Source organism: Pleuronectes platessa, chromosome 4 (assembly GCF_947347685.1).
Source record: "Pleuronectes platessa chromosome 4, fPlePla1.1, whole genome shotgun sequence".
NCBI lineage: Eukaryota > Metazoa > Chordata > Actinopteri > Pleuronectiformes > Pleuronectidae > Pleuronectes > Pleuronectes platessa.
The window spans coordinates 29,119,351-29,142,713 of NC_070629.1; the positions used below are offsets into that span (position 1 = coordinate 29,119,351).

Sequence of the window (23,363 nt, forward strand, 5' to 3'; positions counted from 1 at the left end):
ACACTATCAAAGTGTTTAATTATGAATTCGTCTGCTAATTATGTATCTTAGAAAGTAGTACAGGTCCCTGCCACAACCCAGCAGTGTGGGAAAAATCAAACTTAATGCTTTAATCTACATATTCGAAAAGGAGTGAGAAGTACAAACTTTTGTCTTGTATGTTGACATATTCAACAATCCCTCTCTCTCTCTCTGTCGGAGTGCATGCTGGGAGTGTGGTGAGTGACCTGAGTGACCTGGAAAGTGTGTTCAGTCTGTGATTGTTCTACCTTTTCTTTGCGCTGACAGGGGATCCCTGGACCTCATTGAGTAACGATAACTACCTGGTGTAACTGCACATCTAATGGCTAAGAAGCCATTAGATGTTTAAAAAGTAAAGAAAAATGTTTTATTTATCATACAATGGCTAAGAAGCTTGAATTCTGTTTAGGATGAAGACTATATTAATGTTCCATATGGAATAGCAAAGAGAACTGCTAAAGAACTGCTGAGTTGCAGCACCATTGTTGTTGTTTTTTGTGAATAAAAAAAGAAAACATGTTAAATGTATATGTGTCTTTTGTCATGTACTTTTTGTTCTCACAAAAATATACAGAGAAAATCGGTAATATGTGATTAATCATGATTAATCCACAGACAACTGTTATTAATTTTATTCAAATTTTTAATTATTTCACAGCCCTAATAAAAACAAAAACAGAATAAACAAATATTGTTGTCGGCTAGATTGTTGTTTTAAACATCGGTATCGGCCAAGAATTTCCATATCGATGCATCCCTAGCTGTCGCTTGAAAGTATCCGCTCTTCCGGCTTAAATTCAATTTAGAGATTGTTGTGTGTCCTACTCTTGTACATGGTCTTGGACCTTCAAGGCGGTTTGGAAGCCTACGCTCCCGCTTGATCAATAATCTGCTTTCCTTGACCATAGTACCCTTAACCTGAGGACATGTACTTCTTGTGGTACTTTCTTTTTCAAGAGCAGAACCAATTTGAGCAGCTCTCTTTGTTTCTTTTCCAAAATCAGATGCAGTGTGTTTGCTTTGCTCCTCCAAGACAACCCTTTGTATATTTTCCTGTTTTAGGGTATCTTCAGGTTGGGCCTTTCTTGTCTTGTTCTCTGACTGTTCTACTTTGAACGTATCGACCGTATGTTGGCGCTTAGCAATCGTAGCTGGATTCTTGGATGTGATATCATCTTTCTGTTCCCTGATTTCTTCATGTCGCTGACAGGGAGCTCTGATGGGTTTGCTCTCCATCCTTGGCATCATCTCCTCTGCATCTGATGAGGCGTCTTTTAGCCTCAAGTATTTTCGATATAGTCGCAAGTTCTGGTCTTTAGCGTTCTTCACTTCTTCCTCGAGTCTGATGCGAGCTTCTCTGTCTCTGTGGCCGTACCTTTGAGCGAGCTGACTCTCACCTAGAGCATCCTGAAGTTCATATTGTAGCTTCTTGTTTTCAGAATCCAGTTGGTGATTTTCCAGAGTCAGCTGGTCCAGTTTATCTGTGTCCTTGTGGTGCTGGGCAACCTGATGAGCAAGGATTATCTCATGTAAAGCACCCTGAAGTTCATCTTGTAGCTCCTTGTTCTCAGAAGCCAGATGGTGTTCTTTCAGTTTCAGCTGGTCCAGTTTATCTGTATCCTGCTCCAGGGAGATGATAGCCTCATGAGCGAGGTGCAGAGCCTCCTCAAGGTCATCCTGTAGCCTCTTCTTCTCAGAAGCTAGTTTGTGCCAGTTCTCCCCTCGTGCCTTCATGTGCTGACTCTTCTCTCGCAGACGAGCTATTTCTGCTCGTGCTTGTTCTTGCATCCAGTCCATCTTCAGTGCAGCTCTGGCTTCGCTTTCTCCCCACGGGGCTTTTCGCAGACGAGCTATTTGAGCTTTTTCTTGCTTCAAGTTCATCTCCAGTGCAGCTCTGGCTTCTCTTTCTCTTTGTGGGGCTTCTTGCAGACCACCTGCACTCGCCTGCTTTGATTTACTTTCCTGTGAAACAAAACAGTTATTACTCATGTGCTTGGAAGTTGAACCAATTTAACAAAATTGGGGGGGAATTATCTTATACATTTCGCACGGAATTATTAAAATAGAGTCAATAATTGAAATGGAATCAATAATACCTCAAGCTTTATAATCGTCTCCATTTTCTCCTCTTTTTCTCCAGTCTCCTCAAATTCCTCTTCACTCTCCTCTATAATAACTTCTAGTATATCGATATTCCAATGTTTGGTCATAGCGACATACAGCATTTATTGTCTACCTTACTGATACTTCTTCATTTCTATGGTTTATTATTGACAAGTGGAAACCAACATCATAGGTGACCAACATCATCCTTTAAGATCTTTAGTTCTTAGATTCCTATTTCCTATGAAGTTGACCTCTTTATTAAGCATCACATCTGAGGCCAATGAAGGGTCATTATAGAGTTCCTAAAGGCTTAATTACGTTTCAGCTTTAAAAACAACAATATTATATCGGGGGTTGAATAATTGCGTGATGGCTATCTTAACAAAGTATACTGTTACACACAAATACTACATCATGCAATTACTGTGTTGATTTTCTGTTTCACTCAACCCAAAGCAGAATCTTGCTCTTTGAAGTAACTATAATTGAAAAATCCTTACAATCTTTGGGGGGGGGGGGGGGGGGGGGGGGTTGAACATTTCTGATTACAACTATACATACATCTTACTCTCACGGCTGTAAAGTGAAAGTGAAAATGACCTTGGTATTAAATTGAGCATGGCTTCAGTGTAACAAGTAATCAACATGCTAGGTAATGACAAAGACGTTAAACAACACAAAGTCATAGGTTTACTTTTCTGTCAGACTCTGTTCCCAACCAGCTGCATCCAGGGTCCAGCTGAGCTCGGCTCGCCTCCTCTTGTTTTTCAAATTCCTTTAAGTTCCCTGTTATAGGCTAACTTTTGCAAAAAAAAAGAGTCAACATGCCATCTGTCCATCTGTCTGTCTGTCTGGACCTTTTCTTTGCTCTTTCCCTCTTTACTTATAGTTGAGGTGATTTGTTCCTGTGTGAGTAATAGTGTCAGTAGCAGCAGTTTAGTTGGTAGCTGCCGGTGTCTGTGGAAGAGGTCAGTCTGGCTGTAGGTGAGGTTGTTGTGTATGACAGTGTGTTCATGATGCTAAAAAAGAGTGAGGAAGAATTAAACTTGGTCTTTAGATTTAAAATTCAGGAATTTAATTACACCGTTCATGTTGAATCAGGTAAAATGATGTGTTTTGGCTGTGGGAAAGAGGGACATCTGATCCGATGCAGCCACAAAGCGACACACAAGGTTCACAGGAGGAGAACATTTTCTCAAATTGTCAACGAAAAGAAAAAGAAAACCAAACAAATAGTGAACAAACAAAAAAAGTTTCAAAGATAAACCCACCGTGTTCTTCCTCTCAGTCAGAGGACAGTTTGATGAACACACAGGAGAACCTGCAGGTGCATGAAGAGAGTCTTTACTACTTCACCAGAACCAGACTTGTCTACACAACGTTAAGGGCACCAGACTGGTGAGAGTAGAGGACTTCTTCCCCGATTTAAAACTGTTCCTCAACTCAGTGAGAGTTTCCATGAGAAACACAGAAGGTACCGACAAAGCGACCTTCACTGATCAGGAAGTTTTCCGCCTCAGGAAACTAATGTCTGAAGTCAGAGCCCAAATTGCAGTTTGATGGTTAAACCCTGTCTGTTCTCCTTAACTTCAGCCTCATCCTCAACATGTGTGACATAAAGCTCTTTAAATGTAAATGGTGCCAGAGGAGATGTGAAGAGAGCTGCTCTGTTCAGCCTGTGTAGGATCAGGAAGCTAAATGTTGTCTTTCTCCAGGAAACACACAGCACAGCTGAGAGCGAAGCTGAGTGGAGGAAGGAGTGGGATTGGCAGGTGTTCTTCAGCTATAAGAGCAGTAACAGTGGTGAGGTCGCCATCTTGTTTTCCAGAGACTTTCTTCCTGTTTCCTCTGTTACAGAGGAAATTGTAGAAGGCCGCTTGTTTAAATACAAGCTGTGTTTGAAAATATAAAAAATAACCTTTATTAATGTTTATGCTCCGACTGTAGGCACAGAAAGAGTAACTCTGCTAAACACTCTAAACTCTGTTGTTAACTCGTGTAGTGGTGAAGGGCACATGTTCCTGGGTGGTGACTTTAACTGCACAGCTAATGCAACTCTGGACAGAAACCACGCAGAGCCTCATGGAGCGTCCAGGAGGTGTCTTGTCAAGCTGATTGAATAAAATGATCCATGTGACACCTGGAGGCTCCTTCATCAAACTCAGCGTCCGTACACTTGGGTCCATACTAGTGACAACACACTATCTATGGCTCGGCTGGACAGATTTTACTGTTTCAAACATCAGGCCAATGCACTTTTTCAAAAATGTTTGTTCAGTTTGTTTTGGAACAACTATTCAAAACTAAATCTGACTACACCTCATTACAACAGTGGTGGGATATAGGAAAGGGTCAAATTAAGCATCTGTGCTTACTGTACACTCTGAATGTCTCAAGGGACATGACCTATGAAAGCTCTGAAAGCTCTGGAGAGAGAAATAGTGGATCTGTAAGATCTAGCAGAATCCACCGGAGACAGAGAACACATGTTTGGGTTCAGCCCTGGTCTCATAGCTATGATCCGGACATTGAACAATGACATTGAGAGTGTTTTAAAGATTAATGGTGGTTTAAGCTCTCCTTTTAAAGTCCAGAGGGAAATCAGACAGACATGTCTCTTTTTGGAAATCTTCTTTTACCCAAGGCCCTTCAGGTGTGATGAAATCATCTCCTCTCCCAGCTCTGGTGGAAGCTCCTTTGTCTTTCCCATGATGCAACTTGAATACCTTCATGGGTGGGGTTTATATACGCATCACAGCTGAAGCCAGTGAAGGATCATTACAGAGTTCCCAAAGGCTTAATTATGTTTCAACTCCACTCTAGGCCATAAAAACTGTCAGACAGCTTTAAAAACAACAATATTTTATCAGGGTTGAATAATTGTGACATGGCTATCTTACCAAAATATACTGTTACACACAAATACTACATCATGCATTTTCTGTGTTGATTTCTGTTTCACTCAACTCATAAAGAAATCATCGGAAGCAGAATCTTGCTCTTTGAAAAACTTTAATTGAAAAATCCTTACAATCTTTGGAGGGGTTGAATATTTCTGATTGCAGTTGTACATACATCGTACTCTCATGGCTGTAAAAAGTTAGCCTACTGTATACAAATGAACTTGGTGTTAACATGAACATGGCTTCAGTGTAACAAGTAATCAACATGCTAGGTAGTGACAAAGACGTTCAACAACAACACAAAGTCATAGGTTTACTTTTCTGGCAGACAATATTCCCAACCAGCTGCATCCAGGCAGCTGGTTGGGCATTTCCAAAGCATTTCCAGGCATTTCCCAAATTCCTGAATTTAACTTCCACTGGAAAGTTTCCAGAAAGTTTCCAGTAATGTTCCGCCCCTTTGCAACACTCATCAGGATCGATACAGGTTCTAAAACATCACACAACCTGATTTCTACATTGATTTAGAAAACAACAGCAACATTAGTTCTTTCAAACACATGTCAGTGTAATTATAGATTTCTGTCTTTACAAAGTGAGAACTGAATATGTGTGATAAAGGAAGGTCAGTGTTTGATTGACAGCTGATCTCTGTGCGGAGCAGAAACGTCACCACGAAGAACTTTGATCAACAAACATGGAGACAAAAGAAGTTAAAGATTTAAACACGGAATCTAAATCACTGCTTTTAATGACTCGAGTCTATTTGAGTTCCCAGAACTCAGCTGTGGATTCATGCTTACCAACATAAACTCCAGCATAGAGAGGCCGAGTGAATGTGGTCTGGACTCTGTGGAGGAGAGTCATGGTGACAGAGACGCTGTAGAAGGACAGAACACCTGCACTGTGATCCAGGTACAATCCTACTCTGGAGGACACAGGACCTGACACTGGAGTCCTGATGCTGTTGTAATGAAATACATTCCGGTTTCTGTCACAAGATAATGACCAAGATTTATTATTGAATCCAAATCTACTTTCATCTGAGCTTTCTGCTCTGCTGATATTCTTGTATGTCACTGCTACATAAACTTCTCTCCCTTCCACCTCCACCTCCCAGTAACAACGTCCAGTCAGACTCTCTCTACTCAGGACCTGAGGCCATCTAGTGAATCTGTCTGGATGCTTAGAATAAGACTGTTCTGTACTCACACGTGTTACTTTTCTGTTTCCCTCAGTTAATAACAGATGTCTGTATGATGTGTTTGGATCCACTGTGATTTCCTGTGAATATTTTAAGAAGTCAGCTCTGGTCTCTGGCTCTGGTTGTGGCAGTAAAACATCCACTTGAGACATAATATGTAAAATCTCTGTCTCAGTCTCACTCAGAATGTCCTGTAGTCGACCTCTGACCCGGGACACAGCTGCTGTCACGTCCATAAAGTGCATCAGAGGAAGGATCCTGAAGCTGAATGAGTGTGTAGATCCACTATGTGGTGACAGTGAGGGGTAGTTGTGTAGAAACTGGTTGTGATCCTCTGTGTCTGAGAGCTGCTTCAGTTCATGGTCTTTCCTCTTCAGCTCAGTGATCTCCTGCTCCAGTCTCTCCTGAAGCTCTCTGACTCGACTCACTTCAGTTTGCTGCTGGGATCTGATCTGCTGCTTCACATCAGAGCTTCTTTTCTGCAGCAGACGGGTCAGCGCAGTGAAGATCCTCTCACTGTCGTCCACTGCTTCATCAGCAGAGCCATTGACGGCCTCCTCCTCCTGTTGAAGCAGCTTCACGTCTTTCTCTGTGTCCTGGACTCTCTGCTGGATGGTTTGTCTCCTCAGCCCGAGCTCTCTCTGCCTCTCAGTCCTTTCTGCTGCAGCTGACACTGTGTCGTGGTCTTTATGTTCCTCCACAGAGCAGAGATAACAGATACACTGCTGATCAGTGCGGCAGAACATCTTCATCACCTCGTGGTGACGAGAGCAGATGTTTTCCTGGAGCTTCTCCGAGGGCTCCACCAGCTTGTGCTTCATAAATGCAGCTGACTGAAAATGAGGCTGGAGGTGTTTTTCACAATAAGAGGCCAAACAATTCAAACAGGACTTGAGAGCTTTCAGTTTTCTCCCAGTGCAGAAATCACAGGCCACATCTTCAGGTCCAGCATAGCAGTGATCAGCAGGAGCAGCTTGGAGTCCAGTCTTCTTCAGCTCCTCCACTAAATCAGCTAACATGGTGTTTTTCTCCAGGACAGGCCTCGGTGTGAAGGTCTGTCTACACTGAGGACAGCTGTAGCTTCCTCTCTCCTCCCCTTTGTCCCAGTGGGTGTTAATACAGCTCTTACAGTAGCTGTGTCCACAGACAGTAGTCACCGGATCCTTCAGTAGATCCAGACAGATCGAACAGGAGAATCTTTCTCTGTCCAGGTGAATTTCTTGCTGCGCCATTTCAGCTGCTTCCAGAGACAGTTTCACTTCCTCTGAGCAGAAACAGATATCTGCTCCTCCCTCTCTCGTTCACTCCCTGCATTGACTCATCTCCCACAGTTACCAGCTTGTTGTTCACTGGCTCTTACACTGACACACCTCTGAAGGGAGGAGACACAGACATGTCCTGACTGGGGGGAGCTGGTTGTGTTTGAGGAAGAAGTTGTTGGTGTTTCAGGATTTCCTGCATTTCACAACTGGTGTTAAGAGGAGATTCAGTGAGAGTGTGTTTTACGAAGAATGAAAAACTAACAAAGTAGAATAAAGGTTAAGTTAAGGTTAAGGTCGTCTTTACTGTCCCTGAGGGGCCAGCTGGTTTGTAAACAGTTATGACACACAACCCATACACATCATAACAATACATACATACACAAAAAGAGCATTAAGAAACCATTAGTCATTTGTCAAAATACTCAAATATATTAAAAAGTGTGTGTGCCAAACACCAGGGCTATAGCTGGTATAAAAGTCCGGCCGCTGAGGGGACAACAATCTTGTCTGTCTGTCTGTTCTGTTCTCTCTCTCTCTCTCTCTCTCTCTCTCTCTCTCTCTCTCTCTCTCTCTCTCTGACACGGCATCAAACTGTGTCCGGCTGTGGACTGCTCGGAAAAGGAGGTCAGTCTGGCTGTAGGTGAGGTTGTTGGGTATGACAGTGTGAAGTCTGCCTCACGAATGAACAGCGATGTGATGGTTTTCTAGACAGCCCAGACAAGCTAACCAGCTACTGGAGAGTGGAGTTGTGATTCCGGGCTCCTTCACACCTGTGTTGTCCCCGGCTGATCCTGTCAAAAAAGTCCTTATGTCTAATGTGTCCCCGTTTCTGAAAAATGAGCTCTTAGAGAAAGAGCTGGCAAGACATGGACAGTTCATGTCCCCGATAAAGATGATCCCCATATATTGTAAATCTCAACATCTCAAACATGTCGTGTCTTTCAGGAGACACGTGTTCATGGTGCAAAAACAGAGTGAGGATGAATTAATCCTGGTCTTCAGGTTTAAAATATAGGAATTTAATTACACAGTGCATGGTACATCAGGTAACATGAAGTGTTTTGGCTGTGGGAAAGAGGGACATCTGATCCGATGGAGCCACAGAGCGACAGACAAGGTTCACAGGAGGAGAACAGTGAGGACAATTTTTTGATTGAGGAAGATTTTCTCAAACTGTCAACCAAAAGAAAAAGCCCAGAAAACAAAACAGATAGTAAACAAGCAAACAAAGTTTCAAAGATAAACCCACCGTGTTCTTCCTCTCAGTCAGAGGACAGTTTGATGAACACATAGGAGAACCTGAAGGAGGATGAAGACAGTCTTTACTGGGGGGGATGACCTGGAATAAAGAAGGTCTGAGATAGCTGGGCATTCATCTTGGGGATACAACCTTCATGAGCAAAAATTGGGACAATGTTTAAGAGAAGGTAGAAGGATGTCTTACAAAATGGAAGTGGCTTCCCAACACATGTCTTTTAAAGGCTGCACCCTTATCATTAACAACCTGGTTTCCTCCATGCTATGGCACCGACTGGCATGTGTGGACCCCCCAGCACATCTGCTGGCCAAAATACAGGCTGTGATGGTGGATTTCTTCTGGGACCGTCTGCACTGGGTCCCAAAGAGTGTCCTCTTGCTGCCTAAGGAGGAGGGGGAACATGGACTTGTCCACTTGGCGAGCAGGGGGGCCGTTGTCAGGCTCCAGTTTGTCCAAAGACTCTTGACTGGACCTGGCGACCTGGTCTGGAGACCCGTAGACCGTGCCTTACTAGAGCGATGTGGTGGGCTGGGCCTGGCTGAGTCGTTGTTTCTAATGGATGTAAATGGATCTAAGTTGGACAACCTTCCAGTTTTTTACAAAGGACTGCTCAAAATGTGGTGAATGCTCCATAAGGACAGACTGAAGAACTGTGACTCTCTGCTCTGGCTCCTCAAAGAGCCAGTGGTTCACAGGACTCGGATCCGACATGATGTAGAACCAGGCCTATCTCAGAAACTGTGCCAGGCCAAAGTCCTCACACTGGGCCATGTGGTGGAGGTGTGTGGCCCTCGCCTAGCCAACCCTGCAGGAGTACGCCACTTCTCACGCAAACGTTGGGATTTATAAAAACAGTCTTTTCCACACAAACTCTGACCCATGCATACGAACGTTTTGGAGACGGGAAAGTGGCGATGCAGACGTGAGGTGGTGAACTGTTCCACACAAACCTTTTAATTTAAAAATAAAAAAAAAGACTTAAAGCAAATTACGTTTAGAATCTATTAACAGCAAAGTTACAGAGCCAAGTCATTAATAGGTTTATAATATCCTCCAACACTGTGTGTATCATCAAATCACTGCAGTGAACGTGACTGGGCTGGAAGCAAACGCTGCAGCCTCTTCAATGTTTTTCCTTCCTTGATTATAACTCCCTTGAGCTGAAGACATGTACTTATTGTGGCACTGGTTTATCTCCGCAGTCTCCGGTCCTCCCTCCACCGTCAGTTTCCGTCAACCGACACTAACGACTTCCGCTGGACTCTTTCACACTAAAAGGCTTCATACGCTTCATTTCCTTTCATCGTAAATTAAAAATGTTAATGATCAACACTATCAAAGTGTTTTATTATAAGTTCATCTGCTAATTATGTATCTTAGAAAGTAGTACGAGTCGCTGCCACAACCCAGCATTGTGGGAAAAAATCTAAACTTATGATTTAATCTACATATTTGAAAAAGGAGTGAGAAGTACAAAGTTTTGTCTTGTATTTTCATTCGATCTGTTAATACGAGATGAGGAGAGCTTTATTCTTAAGGGAAAGTCATTGACATATATCGGCCAAGAATTTCCATATCGGTGCACCTGAGTTAGACGGATCAGTTCTTCTCTGTCTCTCTGCTGCTGGGAGCCTCCAGTCTCATCACCCCTCTGGATGTATATATGTGTCTTTTGTCATGAATCTTTTTGTTCTCACAAAAATATATAGAGATAATCGGTAATATGTGATTAATCATGATTAATCCACAGACAACTGTTATTAATTTGATTCAAATTTTTTATTATTTCACAGCCCTAATAAAAACAAAAACAGAATAAACAAATATCGTTATCGGCTAGATTGTTGTTTTAAACATCGGTATCGGGCAACAATTTCCATATCGGTGCATCCCTAGCTGTTGCTTGAAAGTATCCGCTCTTCCGGCTTAAATTCAATTTAGAGATTGTTGTGTACACTACTCTTTCACCTGGTCTTGGACCTTCAAGGCGGTTTGGAAGCCTACGCTCCCGCTTGATCACAAATTTGCCTTCATTGACCATAGCACCCTTAACCTGAGGACATGTTCTTGTGGTACTTTCTTTTTCAAGAGCAGAACCAATTTGAGCAGCTCTCTTTGTTTCTTTTCCAAAATCAGATGCAGTGTGTTTGCTTTGCTCCTCACAGACAACCCTTTGTATCTTTTCCTGTTTTAGGGCACCTTCAGGTTGGGCCTGTCTTGTCTTGTTCTCTGACTGTTCTACTTTGAACGTATCGACCGTATGTTGGCGCTTAGCAATCGTAGCTGGATTCTTTGATGTGATATCATCTTTCTGTTCCCTGATTTCTTCATGTCGTTGACAGGGAGCTCTGATGGGTTTGCTCTCCATACTTAGCATCATCTCCTCTGCATCTGATGAGGCGTCTTTTAGCCTCAAGTATTTTCGATATAGTCGAAAGTTCAGGTCTCTAGCGTTCTTCATGTCTTCATCGAGTCTGATGCGAGCTTCTCTTTCTTTCTGGCCGTAACTTCGAGCGAGCTGACTCTCACCTAGAGCATCCTGAAGCTCATATTGTAGCTTCTTGTTCTCAGAAGCCAGCTGGTGATTTTCCTGAGTAAGCTGGTCCAGTTTAGCTGTGTCCTCCTGGTGCTGGGAGATGAAAGCCTGATGAGCAAGGTCCTTCTCATGGAGCGCGTCATCAAGTTCACTCTGTAGACTCTTCCTCTCAGAAGCAATTTTGTTAACTTTCCGACACAGGCGGTTCGCTTTATCTGTGTCCTCCTGGTACTGGGAGATGACAGCCTGATGAGCAAGGTCTTTCTCACATACAGCATTCTCAAGTTCACCTTGTAGCCTCCGGATCTCAGAAGCAAGTTGATGATTTTCTTGGGTCAGCTGGTCCAGTTTAGCTGTGTCCTCCTGGTGCTGGGAGATGACCGCCTGATGAGCAAGGTCCTTCTCACGTAGAGCGTCATCAAGTTCACTCTGTAGACTCTTCCTCTCAGAAGCAATTTTGTTAACTTTCCGACACAGGCGGTTCACTTTATCTGTGTCCTCCTGGTGCTGGGAGATGACAGCCTGATGAGCAAGGTCTTTCTCACATACAGCATTCTCAAGTTCACCTTGTAGCCTCCGGATCTCAGAAGCAAGTTGATGATTTTCTTGGGTCAGCTGGTCCAGTTTAGCTGTGTCCTCCTGCTGCTGGGAGATGACAGCCTGATGAGCAATGTCTTTCTCACATACAGCACTCTCAAGTTCACCTTGTAGCCTCCAAATCTCAGAAGCAAGTTGATGATTTTCTTGGGTCAGCTGGTCCAGTTTAGCTGTGTCCTCCTGGTGCTGGGAGATGACCGCCTGATGAGCAAGGTCCTTCTCACGTAGAGCGTCATCAAGTTCACTCTGTAGACTCTTCCTCTCAGAAGCAATTTTGTTAACTTTCCGACACAGGCGGTTCACTTTATCTGTGTCCTCCTGCTGCTGGGAGATGACAGCCTGATGAGCAATGTCTTTCTCACATACAGCACTCTCAAGTTCACCTTGTAGCCTCCGGATCTCAGAAGCAAGTTGATGATTTTCTTGGGTCAGCTGGTCCAGTTTAGCTGTGTCCTCCTGGTGCTGGGAGATGAAAGCCTGATGAGCAAGGTCCTTCTCACGGAGCGCGTCATCAAGTTCACTCTGTAGACTCTTCCTCTCAGAAGCAATTTTGTTAACTTTCCGACACAGGCGGTTCGCTTTATCTGTGTCCTCCTGGTGCTGGGAGATGACAGCCTGATGAGCAAGGTCTTTCTCACATACAGCATTCTCAAGTTCACCTTGTAGCCTCCGGATCTCAGAAGCAAGTTGATGATTTTCTTGGGTCAGCTGGTCCAGTTTAGCTGTGTCCCCCTGCTGCTGGGAGATGACAGCCTGATGAGCAAGGTCCTTCTCACGGAGCGCGTCATCAAGTTCACTTTGTAGACTCTTCCTCTCAGAAGCAATTTTGTTAACTTTCTGACACAGGTGGTTCAGTTTATCTGTGTCCTCCTGCTGCTGGGAGATGACAGCCTGATGAGCAAGGTCTTTCTCACATACAGCACCCTCAAGTTCACCTTGTAGCGTCTTCTTCTCAGAAGCCAATCTGTAAATTGTCCGTCTCAGGCGGATCACTTCATCGGTTTCCTTATGCTGCTTGGAGATGACCGCCTGATGAGCAAGGTCCTTCTCACGTAGAGCGTCATCAAGTTCACTTTGTAGCGTCTTCTTCTCAGAAGCTAATCTGTAAATTGTCCGTCTCAGGCGGATCACTTCATCGGTTTCCTTATGCTGCTTGGAGATGACAGCCTGATGAGCAATCATTATCTCATGTAAAGCACCCTGAAGTTCGTCTTGTAGCTCCTTGTTCTCAGAAGCCAGTTGGTGTTCTTTCAGTTTCAGCTGGTCCAGTTTATCTGTGTCCTGCTCCAGGGAGATGATAGCCTCATGAGCAAGGTGCAGAGCCTCCTCAAGGTCATCCTGTAGCCTCTTCTTCTCAGAAGCTAGTTTGTGATCTTGATCCTTTTTCTGATTCCGAAGGATGATGACAGTGTCCTCACTAAACTCCAGAGCACTCTGAACTTCACATTTTAGCTTCTTGTTCTCAAAAGCCAGACGTTGGTTTTCCTGAGTTAGACGGATCACTTCTTCTCTGTCTCTCTGCTGCTGGGAGCCTCCAGTCTCATCACCCCTCTGGAGTTTGCAGTTCTCCCCTCGTGCCTTCATGTGCTGACTCTTCTCTCGCATACGAGCTATTTCTGCTCGTGCTTGTTCTTGCATCCAGTCCATCTTCAGTGCAGCTCTGGCTTCTCTTTCTCTTTGTGGGGCTTCTTGCAGACCACCTGCAGTCGCCTGCTTTGATTTACTTTCCTGTGAAACAAAACAGTTATTACTCATGTGCTTTGAAGCTGAACCAATTTAACAAAATTGGGGGTGAATTATCTTATACATTTCGCACGGAATTATTAAAATAGAGTCAATAACTGAAATGGAATCAATAATACCTCAAGCTTTATAATCGTCTCCATTTTCTCCTCTTTGTCTTCGGTCTCCTCAAATTCCTCTTCACTCTCCTCTATAATAACTTCTAGTAAATCGATATTCCAATGTTTGGTCATAGCGACATACAGCATTTATTGTCTACCTTACTGATACTACTTCATTTCTACGGATTATTCTTGACAAGTGGTAACCAACATCATAGGAGACCAACATCATCCTTTAAGATCTTTAGTTCTTAGATTCCTATTTCCTATGAAGTTGACCTCTTTATTAAGCATCACATCTGAGGCCAATGAAGGGTCATTATAGAGTTCCTAAAGGCTTAATTATGTTTCAGCTTTAAAAACAACAATATTATATCGGTGCTGAATAATTGCGTCATGGCCATCTTAACAAAGTATACTGTTACACACAAATACTACATTATGCAATTACCGTGTTGATTTTCTCTTTCACTCAACTCATAAAGAAGTCATCCAAAGCAGAATCTTGCTCTTTGAAGTAACTATAAATGATAAATTCTTAAAATCTTTGGGGGGGGTAATTCTGATTGCAACTGTACATACATCGTACTCTCACGGCTGTAAAAGGTTAGCCTACTGTATACAAATGAACTTGGTATTAAAATGAACATGGCTTCAGTGAAACAAGTAATCAACATGCTAGGTAATGACAAAGACGTTCAACAACACAAAGTCATAGGTTTACTTTTCTGGCAGACAATGTTCCCGACCAGCTGCATCCAGGGTCCAGCTGAGCTCGGCTCGCCTCCTCTTGTTTTCAACTTCCTTTAAGTTCTCTGTTATAGACTTACGTCTGCAAAAAAGAGTCAACATGCTGTCTGTCCGTCTGTCTGTCCGTCTTGACCTCTTTGCTCTTTCATTCTTTACTTATATTAGAGGTGTTTTGTTCCTTTGTGAGTAATAGTGTCAGTAGCAGCAGGTAAGTCGGTAGCTGCCGGTGTATGTGTCCGGCAATGGACTGCTCGGTGGAAGAGGTCAGTCTGGCTATAGGTGAGGTTGTTGGGTATGACAGTGTGTTCATGATGCTAAAAAAGAGTGAGGAAGAATTAAACTTGGTCTTTAGATTAAAAATTGAGGAATTTTATTACACGGTGCATGTTACATCAGGTAAAATGATGTGTTTTGGCTATGGGAAAGAGGGACATCTGATCCGATGCAGCCACAGAGCGACACACAGTTCACAGGAGGAGAACAGTGTGGACAATTTTTTGATTGAAGAAGATTTTCTCAAATTGTCAACGAAAAGCAGAGATTTGCAGATATGCTGTAAGTTTCTATGAGGAACTCTTCAAGATGGAGTTCCAAGAGAGACCAGAGGTGGGACAGACATTCTTTGAGGGTCTACCCAAGGTTCCTGCAGAGGTCAGTGCAGAGCTCTACAAACAGCTCTCTGCTGAAGAACTACATGCTGCGCTGCAGAGGATAAAGAACGGCAATGCTCCGGGCATCGACAGACTTCCTGCAGATTTTTACAAGGTTTTCTGGCCTGTGATTGGAGGAGATCTGCTGTTGGTCCTCAGAGACAGCACAACAAAGGACAGCTTCCTTTGAGCTGCAGGATGGCGGTCCTCACCCTTCTCCCCAAAAAAGATCTTCAGGAGATAAAGAACTGGCGACCAGTAGCTCTGCTCTGCACTGATTATAAACTTTTGTCCAAAGTGTTGGCCACGAGGCTGAGAAACAGTGTTAATTTTGGCAGCAATTTTTGATTTTGTCTTAGTCTTTATATGAAAATGCATATAAGTTTTAATCACATTTAGTCATTTTTATCCTTTTTGGTTAAGTCTAGTTTTCTTCGACAAAAACTCAGAACATTTGAGTCTAGTTTTAGTCACATTTAATAGCCACATTAAACTCATTTTCTTTCCTTCTCAGGCCCAGGGACCCCCTGTGTTGTGTCTACAGCTGCATAATAGTCTAGCTTGCAGTACTAAGGTCACTGATAGATAGATAGATGATAGATAGATTACTTTATTCATCCCCGAAGGGAAATTAAGTCGTCATAGCAGCCGGTACATTTGAATACAATGAAATACAATAAAATAAAATTAAAAAAAATAAAATAAAATATAAAAATATTGCGCTAGAAACAATAAAAACAGAAACACAAGATAAATGGGTAGATAAGGTGCAGTGGCAGATGATGGTAAGTACTGATGATATGATGGTAATGTTATTGTTACAGTATATATATAAAAAATAGTACAGTATATATAGTATATAATATATATTTATATATGAAAGTAATTATACCAATATAATAATAGCAGTATATAGTAATAATAGCAGCAACAGTATATATAATAATAATAATAGTAAAATATAACTTCTTCACTTCAATTATTAATTTATTGTCATCCCTGTTGAAGAACTTCTCCGCTGTTTCCTCCGTTAAATGTCGGGTGTCAAGGGTAAATTACGTATTCTCCACTCAAGCCTATGTGTCTCTCACTCTGCTGAATCACCGTGGTGCAGAGTTCATACGTATTTTTCAGATCAGGGTTAGGGTTAGAGGGATGACCGCCATGTTTTTTGTTTTCACGAAGAGATAGAAGCACATGTCAGGTGTCCCCAGCCTCCTGACTCATTATTACGTGGAATTCTTACGAATTCTAGTGCATTACTTTGAGTAAGAGTTTCTACGAAATTTTGATGAGACCAGCTCAAAATGTGGGGAATGTTCCATAAGGACAGACTGAAGAACTGTGACTCTCTGCTCTGGCTCCTCAAAGAGCCAGTGGTTCACGGGACTCGGCTCCGATATGATGTAGAACCAGGCCTATCTCAGAAACTGTGCCAGGCCAAAGTCCTCACACTGGGCCATGTGGTGGAGGTGTGTGGCCCTCGCCTAGCCTACCCTGCAGGAGTCACATTTAGAACCGTTACGTACGCACAGAACGGGGCCTGAAACGTGCGTACGCCACTTCTCACGCAAACGTTGGGATTTATAAAAACAGTCTTTTCCACACAAACTCTGACCCATGCGTACGAACGTTTTGGAGACGGGAAAGTGGCGATGCAGACGTGAGGTGGTGAACTGTTCCACAAAAACCTTTTAATTAAAAAATCTTAAAAAAAACTTAAAGTCACTTACGTTTAGAATCTATTAACAGCAAAGTTACAGAGTGTCGTCGCCAGGCACTAAACTTGACCTCGCCACCGGCGATTGGACAAGCGTGTTTGTTGATCCAGGATTTGAGAAGGAATAATTAGACACTTATACATGAAGTTCTGGAAATTGAACATTTATTGTAAAACAATGAAATACTTACAGAGAGTCTCTGGGGTTCTGCCGGACACGTCACCAGGTTCACTGGATCATGTCGAGAAGAAGCTCACACACATCCTAAGTCCACAGTATTTATACAGACACAGGGGGCAGCACAGAGGCGGTTCTTTTTCTTTGAGGGAATTCAGTTATTGGCCAGATGTCTACTGTTTCCTCAAAGTGCAGTTTTTTGCAAGCACATCACTTTCAACTGACCAGGTGTCCCACTACTGTGGCCTTGGCCAACAGGGAGCCTGCTACATCGGAGAGAGACAGATTAGACAGAGAGGAGGATTTCATATCTTTTTCTCACCACGTTTCATGAAACACCTCTTTGTATTAATTATGGCATGACCTCTCTCTTCCTGAGAACCTGTGCTTGTTGTGCAAACCCTGTGTCTGAGTCAAAAAGATAGACATCATCCCAAGAAAAGAAACAGTTGTAGCATAAGCATTATTGATTATCTAGATTATGCAGCTAATATTTATTCACAGGATATAGGTAAAATATAGTCACAAGATACAGAGAAACATAGATATCTCAACAAGAGCCAAGTCATTAATAGGTTTATTATATCCTCCAACACTGTGTGTATCATCAAATCACTGCAGTGAACGTGACTGGGCTGGAAGCAAACGCTGCAGCCTCTTCAATGTGTTTCCTTCCTTGATTATAACTCCCTTGAGCTGAAGACATGTACTTCTTGTGGCACTTGTTTATCTCCGCAGTCTCCGGTCCTCCCTCCACCGTCAGTTTCCGTCAACCGACACTTATGACTTCCGCTGGACTCTTTCACACTAAAAGGCTTCATACGCTTCATTTCCTTTCATTGTAAATTAAAAATTTTAATGATCAACACTATCAAAGTGTTTTATTATAAGTTCATCTGCTAATTATGTATCTCAGGAAGTAGTACGAGTCGCTGCCACAACCCAGCATTGTGGGAAAAAATCTAAACTTAATGATTTAATCTACATATTTGAAAAAGGAGTGAGAAGAAGTACAAACTTTTGTATTATATTTTCATTCGATCTGTTAATAAGAGATGAGGAGAGCTTTATTCTTAAGGGAAAGTCATTGACATGTATCGGCCAAGAATTTCCATATTGGTGCACCTGAGTTAGACGGATCAGTTCTTCTCTGTCTCTCTGCTGCTGGGAGCCTCCAGTCTCATCACCCCTCTGGACTTTGCAGTTCTCCCCTTGTGCTTTCATGTGCTGACTCTTCTCTCGCAGACGGGTTATTTGTGCTTGTGCTTGTTCTTGCATCCAGTCCATCTTCAGTGCAGCTCTGGCTTCGCTGTCTCTCCACGGGGCTTTTCGCAGACGGGCTATTTGAGCTTTTTCTTGCTTCGAGTTCATCTCCAGTTCAGCTCTGGCTTCTCTTTCTCTCTGTGGGGCTTTTGCAGACCACCTGCACTCGCCTGCTTTGATTTACTTTCCTGTGAAACAAAACAGTTATTACTCATGTGCTTTTGAAGCTGAACCAATTTAACTGTGTCCTCGTGGTGCTAGGAGATGACAGCCTGATGAGCAAGGTTTTTCTCACACAGAGCATCCTGAAGTTCACCTTGTAGCGTCTTCTTCTCAGAAGCCAATCTGTAAATTGCCCATTTCAGGCGGATCACTTCATCGGTTTCCTTATGCTGCTTGGAGATGACAGCCTGATCAGCAAGGTCTTTCTCACCTAGAGCATCCTGAAGTTCATATTGTAGCTGTCTTTTGCAGGTTGTGTACACCGTTTGTGAACTCATGTGAAAGTATCCGCTCTTCCGGCTTGAATTCAATTTAGAGATTGTTGTGTGCACTACTCTTGTACCTGGTCTTGGACCTTCAAGGAGGTTTGGAAGCCTACGCTCCCGCTTGTTCAATAATCTGCCTTCCTTGACCATAACTCCCTTAACCTGAAGACATGTTCTTGTGTTACTTTCTTTATAAAGAGCAGAACCAATTTAAGCAGCTCTCTTCGTTTCTTTTTCAAAAGCAGATGCAGTGTGTTTGCTTTGCTCCTCCAAGACAGCCCTTTGTATCTTTTCCTGTTTTAGGGAACCTTCAGGTTGGGCCTGTCTTGTCTTGCTCACTGACTGTTCTACTTTGAACTTATCGACCGTATGTTGGCGCTTAGCAATCATAGCAGGATTCTTGGATGTGATATCATCTTTCTGTTCCCTGATTTCTTCATGTTGCTGACAGGGAGCTCTGATGGGTTTGCTCTCCATACTTAGCATCATCTCCTCTGCATCTGATGATGCTTCCTTTAGCCTCAAGCATTTTTGATATAGTCGCAAGTTCTGCTCTTTAGCGTTCTTCACTTCTTCATCGAGTCTGCTGCGAGCTTCTTTGTCTTTCTGGCCGTACCTTCGAGCGAGCTGACTCTCACCTAGAGCATCTTGAAGTTCATATTGTAGCTTCTGGATCTCAGAAGCAAGTTGATGATTTTCTTTGGTCAGCTGGTCCAGTTTAGTTGTGTCCTCCTGGTGCTGGGAGATGACAGCCTGATGAGCAAGGTCCTTCTCACGGAGCGCGTCATCAAGTTCACTTTGTAGACTCTTCCTCTCAGAAGCAATTTTGTTAACTTTCCGACACAGGCGGTTCCCTTTATCTGTGTCCTCCTGGTGCTGGGAGATGACAGCCTGATGAGCAAGGTCTTTCTCACATACAGCATCCTCAAGTTCACCTTGTAGCCTCCTGATCTCAGAAGCAAGTTGATGATTTTCTTCAGTCAGCTGGTCCAGTTTAGCTGTGTCCTCCTGGTGCTTGGAGATGACACTCTGAACTTCATATTTTAGCTTCTTGTTCTCAAAAGCCAGACGTTGGTTTTCCTGAGTTAGACGGATCAGTTCTTCTCTGTCTCTATGCTGCTGGGAGCCTCCAGTCTCATCACCCCTCTGGACTTTGCAGTTCTCCCCTTGTGCCTTCATGTGCTGACTCTTCTCTCGCAGATGAGCTATTTGTGCTCGTGCTTGTTCTTGCATCCAGTCCATCTTCAGTGCAGCTCTGGCTTCGCTTTCTCTCCACGGGTCTTTTCGAGGACGGGTTATTTTAGCTTTTTCTTGCTTCAAGTTCATTTTGTGACGACCCTCATTCTACCTGTCTGTGTGCCTTGCTCAGTGCTGGTAGGTGGAGCTTCAGCCACTTACCTGCCCACCTGGGTGGGCCATCCCAGAGAGTATAAACTGCTCTTCTGGGAGTCTCTCTCTCTCTCTCAGCAGGGCCTGCTGCAACAGCCTGATCCTTTATCCTTTTGTCTCAGTAAAATAAATTATATTTGATTCAAAGCTTCTTTTTTTTTTCTTTCAGTATTTTATTCCCTGTCTGCACACTTCAGATAAAAGCAGATTAAGTTTAGTGCCATTTTATTGAGGTCTGCTAGACACAGGTCAGATGTACCAGTGCAGTCTTAGTGTAAACTTGCATGGTTGGAAGAAGCTGCATTGGAATTGTATTCTAGTTCCATCTTCAATCATAAAGCCAGACAGATTAGTTATTTTTTTTAAATTTGTTTTAGTACAACAGTTCAAGTCAACTAGCCACTGTATCTCTTGAGATGCCAGTGTATTGCTCTTTCGCATTCTACGTGTAGACCCCTCTTCAGTGATGTTCAAGATGGCATCCATTTTCATGTCTGGCATGTTCATTCACAGCTATACAGCAAGAAGTCATGTGCTTTAGAAGAACAAACCCATAGTTTTACAAGAGCCAAACCAGTGGCACAAAAACAGGACCTGCAAGAACAAATGAGTAGCTGCACTAACACCTGCATGAATAACAGCCAACGCCTTGCTCAAACCTTGTGCTACTTTTTTTTTTTTTATATACAGTAAGTGCCGGGAACAGGTGTGATTCACAGGGACATTTTCAAAACGCATGAAGTAAGCAGGGATTAAAGACCTATGCATAGAAACATGCTTCCTCAAAAAGGTTAAGTACACTGCTTAGTTAAAAAAGGGCTGAAGCGGCATCAACTAGCTACATATCAAATGGATTAGACTCAAGGGGAGGAAACAAGCCACATGTAAAACCAGCGCAAGAACACTTATAGCAGGAGGATTGATCAATTCACAATGTGGGACTATGTTATTTCAAAAAGGTGGGAAATGAACACAAAGAAATACTGACCAAACTAAAAATAAATCAATCTTTGGATACGTAAAAAACCCTATACACACAATCCACTTCGTAACTTTCATTTTTGCGAAGTGCCTTCTTCAGAGGAGGGATCTTTGGTCTCTTTGTTCTTCCGCACTTCCTCCAACTTCTTGTCCTTCTCCTTGAATTTCTCATTCATTGCTGCCATAATTGCTGTGCGGTTCTCCTTGTTGGCCTCCATCTTCTGATTAAGCTTCTCCTCTGCCCTCTTACTGTAGTTGTTGTTCTCCTCCTGAGCTTTCTTTAGCACTTCCTTTTCATGCTCACGCTTCTCAGCTAATTGCTTCAGAACCTCTGCCTCATGGTTCTTACGTCTCTCCTCTGCAGCATATAGCTTCCTCTGTATCTCCTCTAGTGAGAGATCCTTCTTCTTGGGAGGAGGCAGGGGGAACTCACACTTGGCATCGGGACAGCATCTGCCAGGATGACCTCAAAGGCCTGGCCAGAAGACCGCTTGTCAATCTCCTTGATTTTGATTTCTTCAGCGGCTGCCATCTTTAAGAGTGCTGCAGGTCAATTTACCTCGCTTGTTGTGTGTTACCAGCTGCGTGGACTCCCGGAGCACAGAGGACCTGTTGGGGATGATGAAGTCTGGCACACCCTCCTTCTGCTTCTTCTTCTGTAAGATGCTGATCCAACACCAGCCGGAATTACGGTTAGTTCTTAGTTTAATGAAAAGGACCCTGACATTTTCTTTGTGTTGTTTTAGCATTTAGCAGCGGCACGAAATTGGTCTGATGCGGAGCGAACCCTATTACTTCAATGTGTGCTCACTGGCAAGGCCCAGGAGGCTTTCTCAGCCTTGACTGTGTTGGTCCTTTGCCACGATCCAAAGTCGGCAGTAACTTTTTGTTCACAGTGATGTGTCAGGCTACGCGCTATCCTGCGGCCTATCCCCTCAGAAACATTACCACCAAGTCTGTTTTGAAAGCTCAGACACAGTTTATGTCTATTTTTGGTATCCCAAAAACGATTCAATCTGATCAGGGGTCTAACTTCACTTCAAAGCTATTTGTAGAAGTGCTGAACCAGTTAAATGTCAAACATTCTCTGTCCAGCGCATACCATGCCCAGAGCCAGGGAGCTCTAGAAAGGTTTCATGAAACGTTGAAGTCCCTCCTCCGTGCATTTTGCACTGAATTGGACCGTGGTTGGGAGAAAGGATTACCTTGGCTGATGTTAGCTGCCAGGGAGGTGTCCCAAGAGAGCTTGGGTTTTAGTCCCAATGACCTTGTCTTTGGTCACACAGTGCGAGGCCCTTTAGCCTCCCTGCACAGCGACTGGCAAGCCAAGGAGGCCCAAAAAAATGTAATAGATCACGTTGCTGCCGCGGTTCCAGTGGGTCCTTCAGCTCCACCTCTTGATCCAATAGGGGAATTGGAGGAAGAGTGTTATACACCAGATGATGTAATGTTGAAAGGGTGTCTTAAAAATTCAGAGTCACTTTCCAATCTTGATGTAATATTGAATAATTTACCTGAACCAAAGCGAACAGAGTTGGTGAATGTTATTAAAGGTTATCCCTGCCTTTTCGCAGATACACCTTCTCGTACTCATCTTCTTGAGCATGATATTGACGTGGGAGAAGCCCAGCCAGTAAGATAACGCTTTTATCGTATGTCTCCAGATAAAAGAGAGCATTTAGAAGCTGAGGTCAAATGTATGCTGGAGAATAACATTGCTGAGCCATGTGCATCTAGTTGGTCTTCCCATGCTTACTTGTAAAGCATGGAAGTCGTTAAAGACTCTACAGCTTGTCCAAAATGCCGCAGCACGTGTCCTGACGAGAACAAAGAGAAGAGAGCACATTTCTCCAATATTAGCATCACTACACTGGCTTCCAGTTAAATCTAGAATAGAATTTAAAATTCTCCTCCTCACCTTCAAGGCCCTTAATAATATAGCGCCTTTATACCTTAAAGAGCTGTTAATACCTTATAAACCCACTAGAGCACTCCGCTCCCAGAATTCAAGCCTACTTGTCGTCCCTAAATTCTCTAAAAGTAGAGTAGGAGCCAGAGCTTTTAGCCATCAAGCCCCTCGGCTGTGGAATAATCTACCACTTTCAATTCGGGAGGCAGTCACCATCTGTTCGTTTAAAAGTAGGCTCAAAACCTTCCTTTTTGATAAAGCTTATAGTTAGAGCTAATTAGTGCGCCAGAACGTTACTTGTTCT

General features: G+C 43.2%; 2 protein-coding genes across 2 annotated transcripts; both read right to left on the minus strand.

The window, feature by feature from the left end:
• Nucleotides 1-5,122: 5,122 nt before the first annotated feature.
• Nucleotides 5,123-7,555, minus strand: LOC128438906 (tripartite motif-containing protein 16-like). The gene has a single exon (XM_053421671.1). It carries the CDS (start codon nucleotides 7,464-7,466, stop codon nucleotides 5,793-5,795), a length of 1,674 nt encoding a protein of 557 aa, XP_053277646.1. The 5' UTR covers nucleotides 7,467-7,555; the 3' UTR covers nucleotides 5,123-5,792.
• Nucleotides 7,556-21,132: 13,577 nt separating this feature from the next.
• Nucleotides 21,133-21,802, minus strand: LOC128439039 (stathmin-like). Its single transcript, XM_053421860.1, is given in 2 exon segments — nucleotides 21,133-21,581; nucleotides 21,584-21,802. Coding segments are annotated over 2 exon segments (456 nt in total). The 5' UTR covers nucleotides 21,683-21,802; the 3' UTR covers nucleotides 21,133-21,224.
• Nucleotides 21,803-23,363: the final 1,561 nt, after the last annotated feature.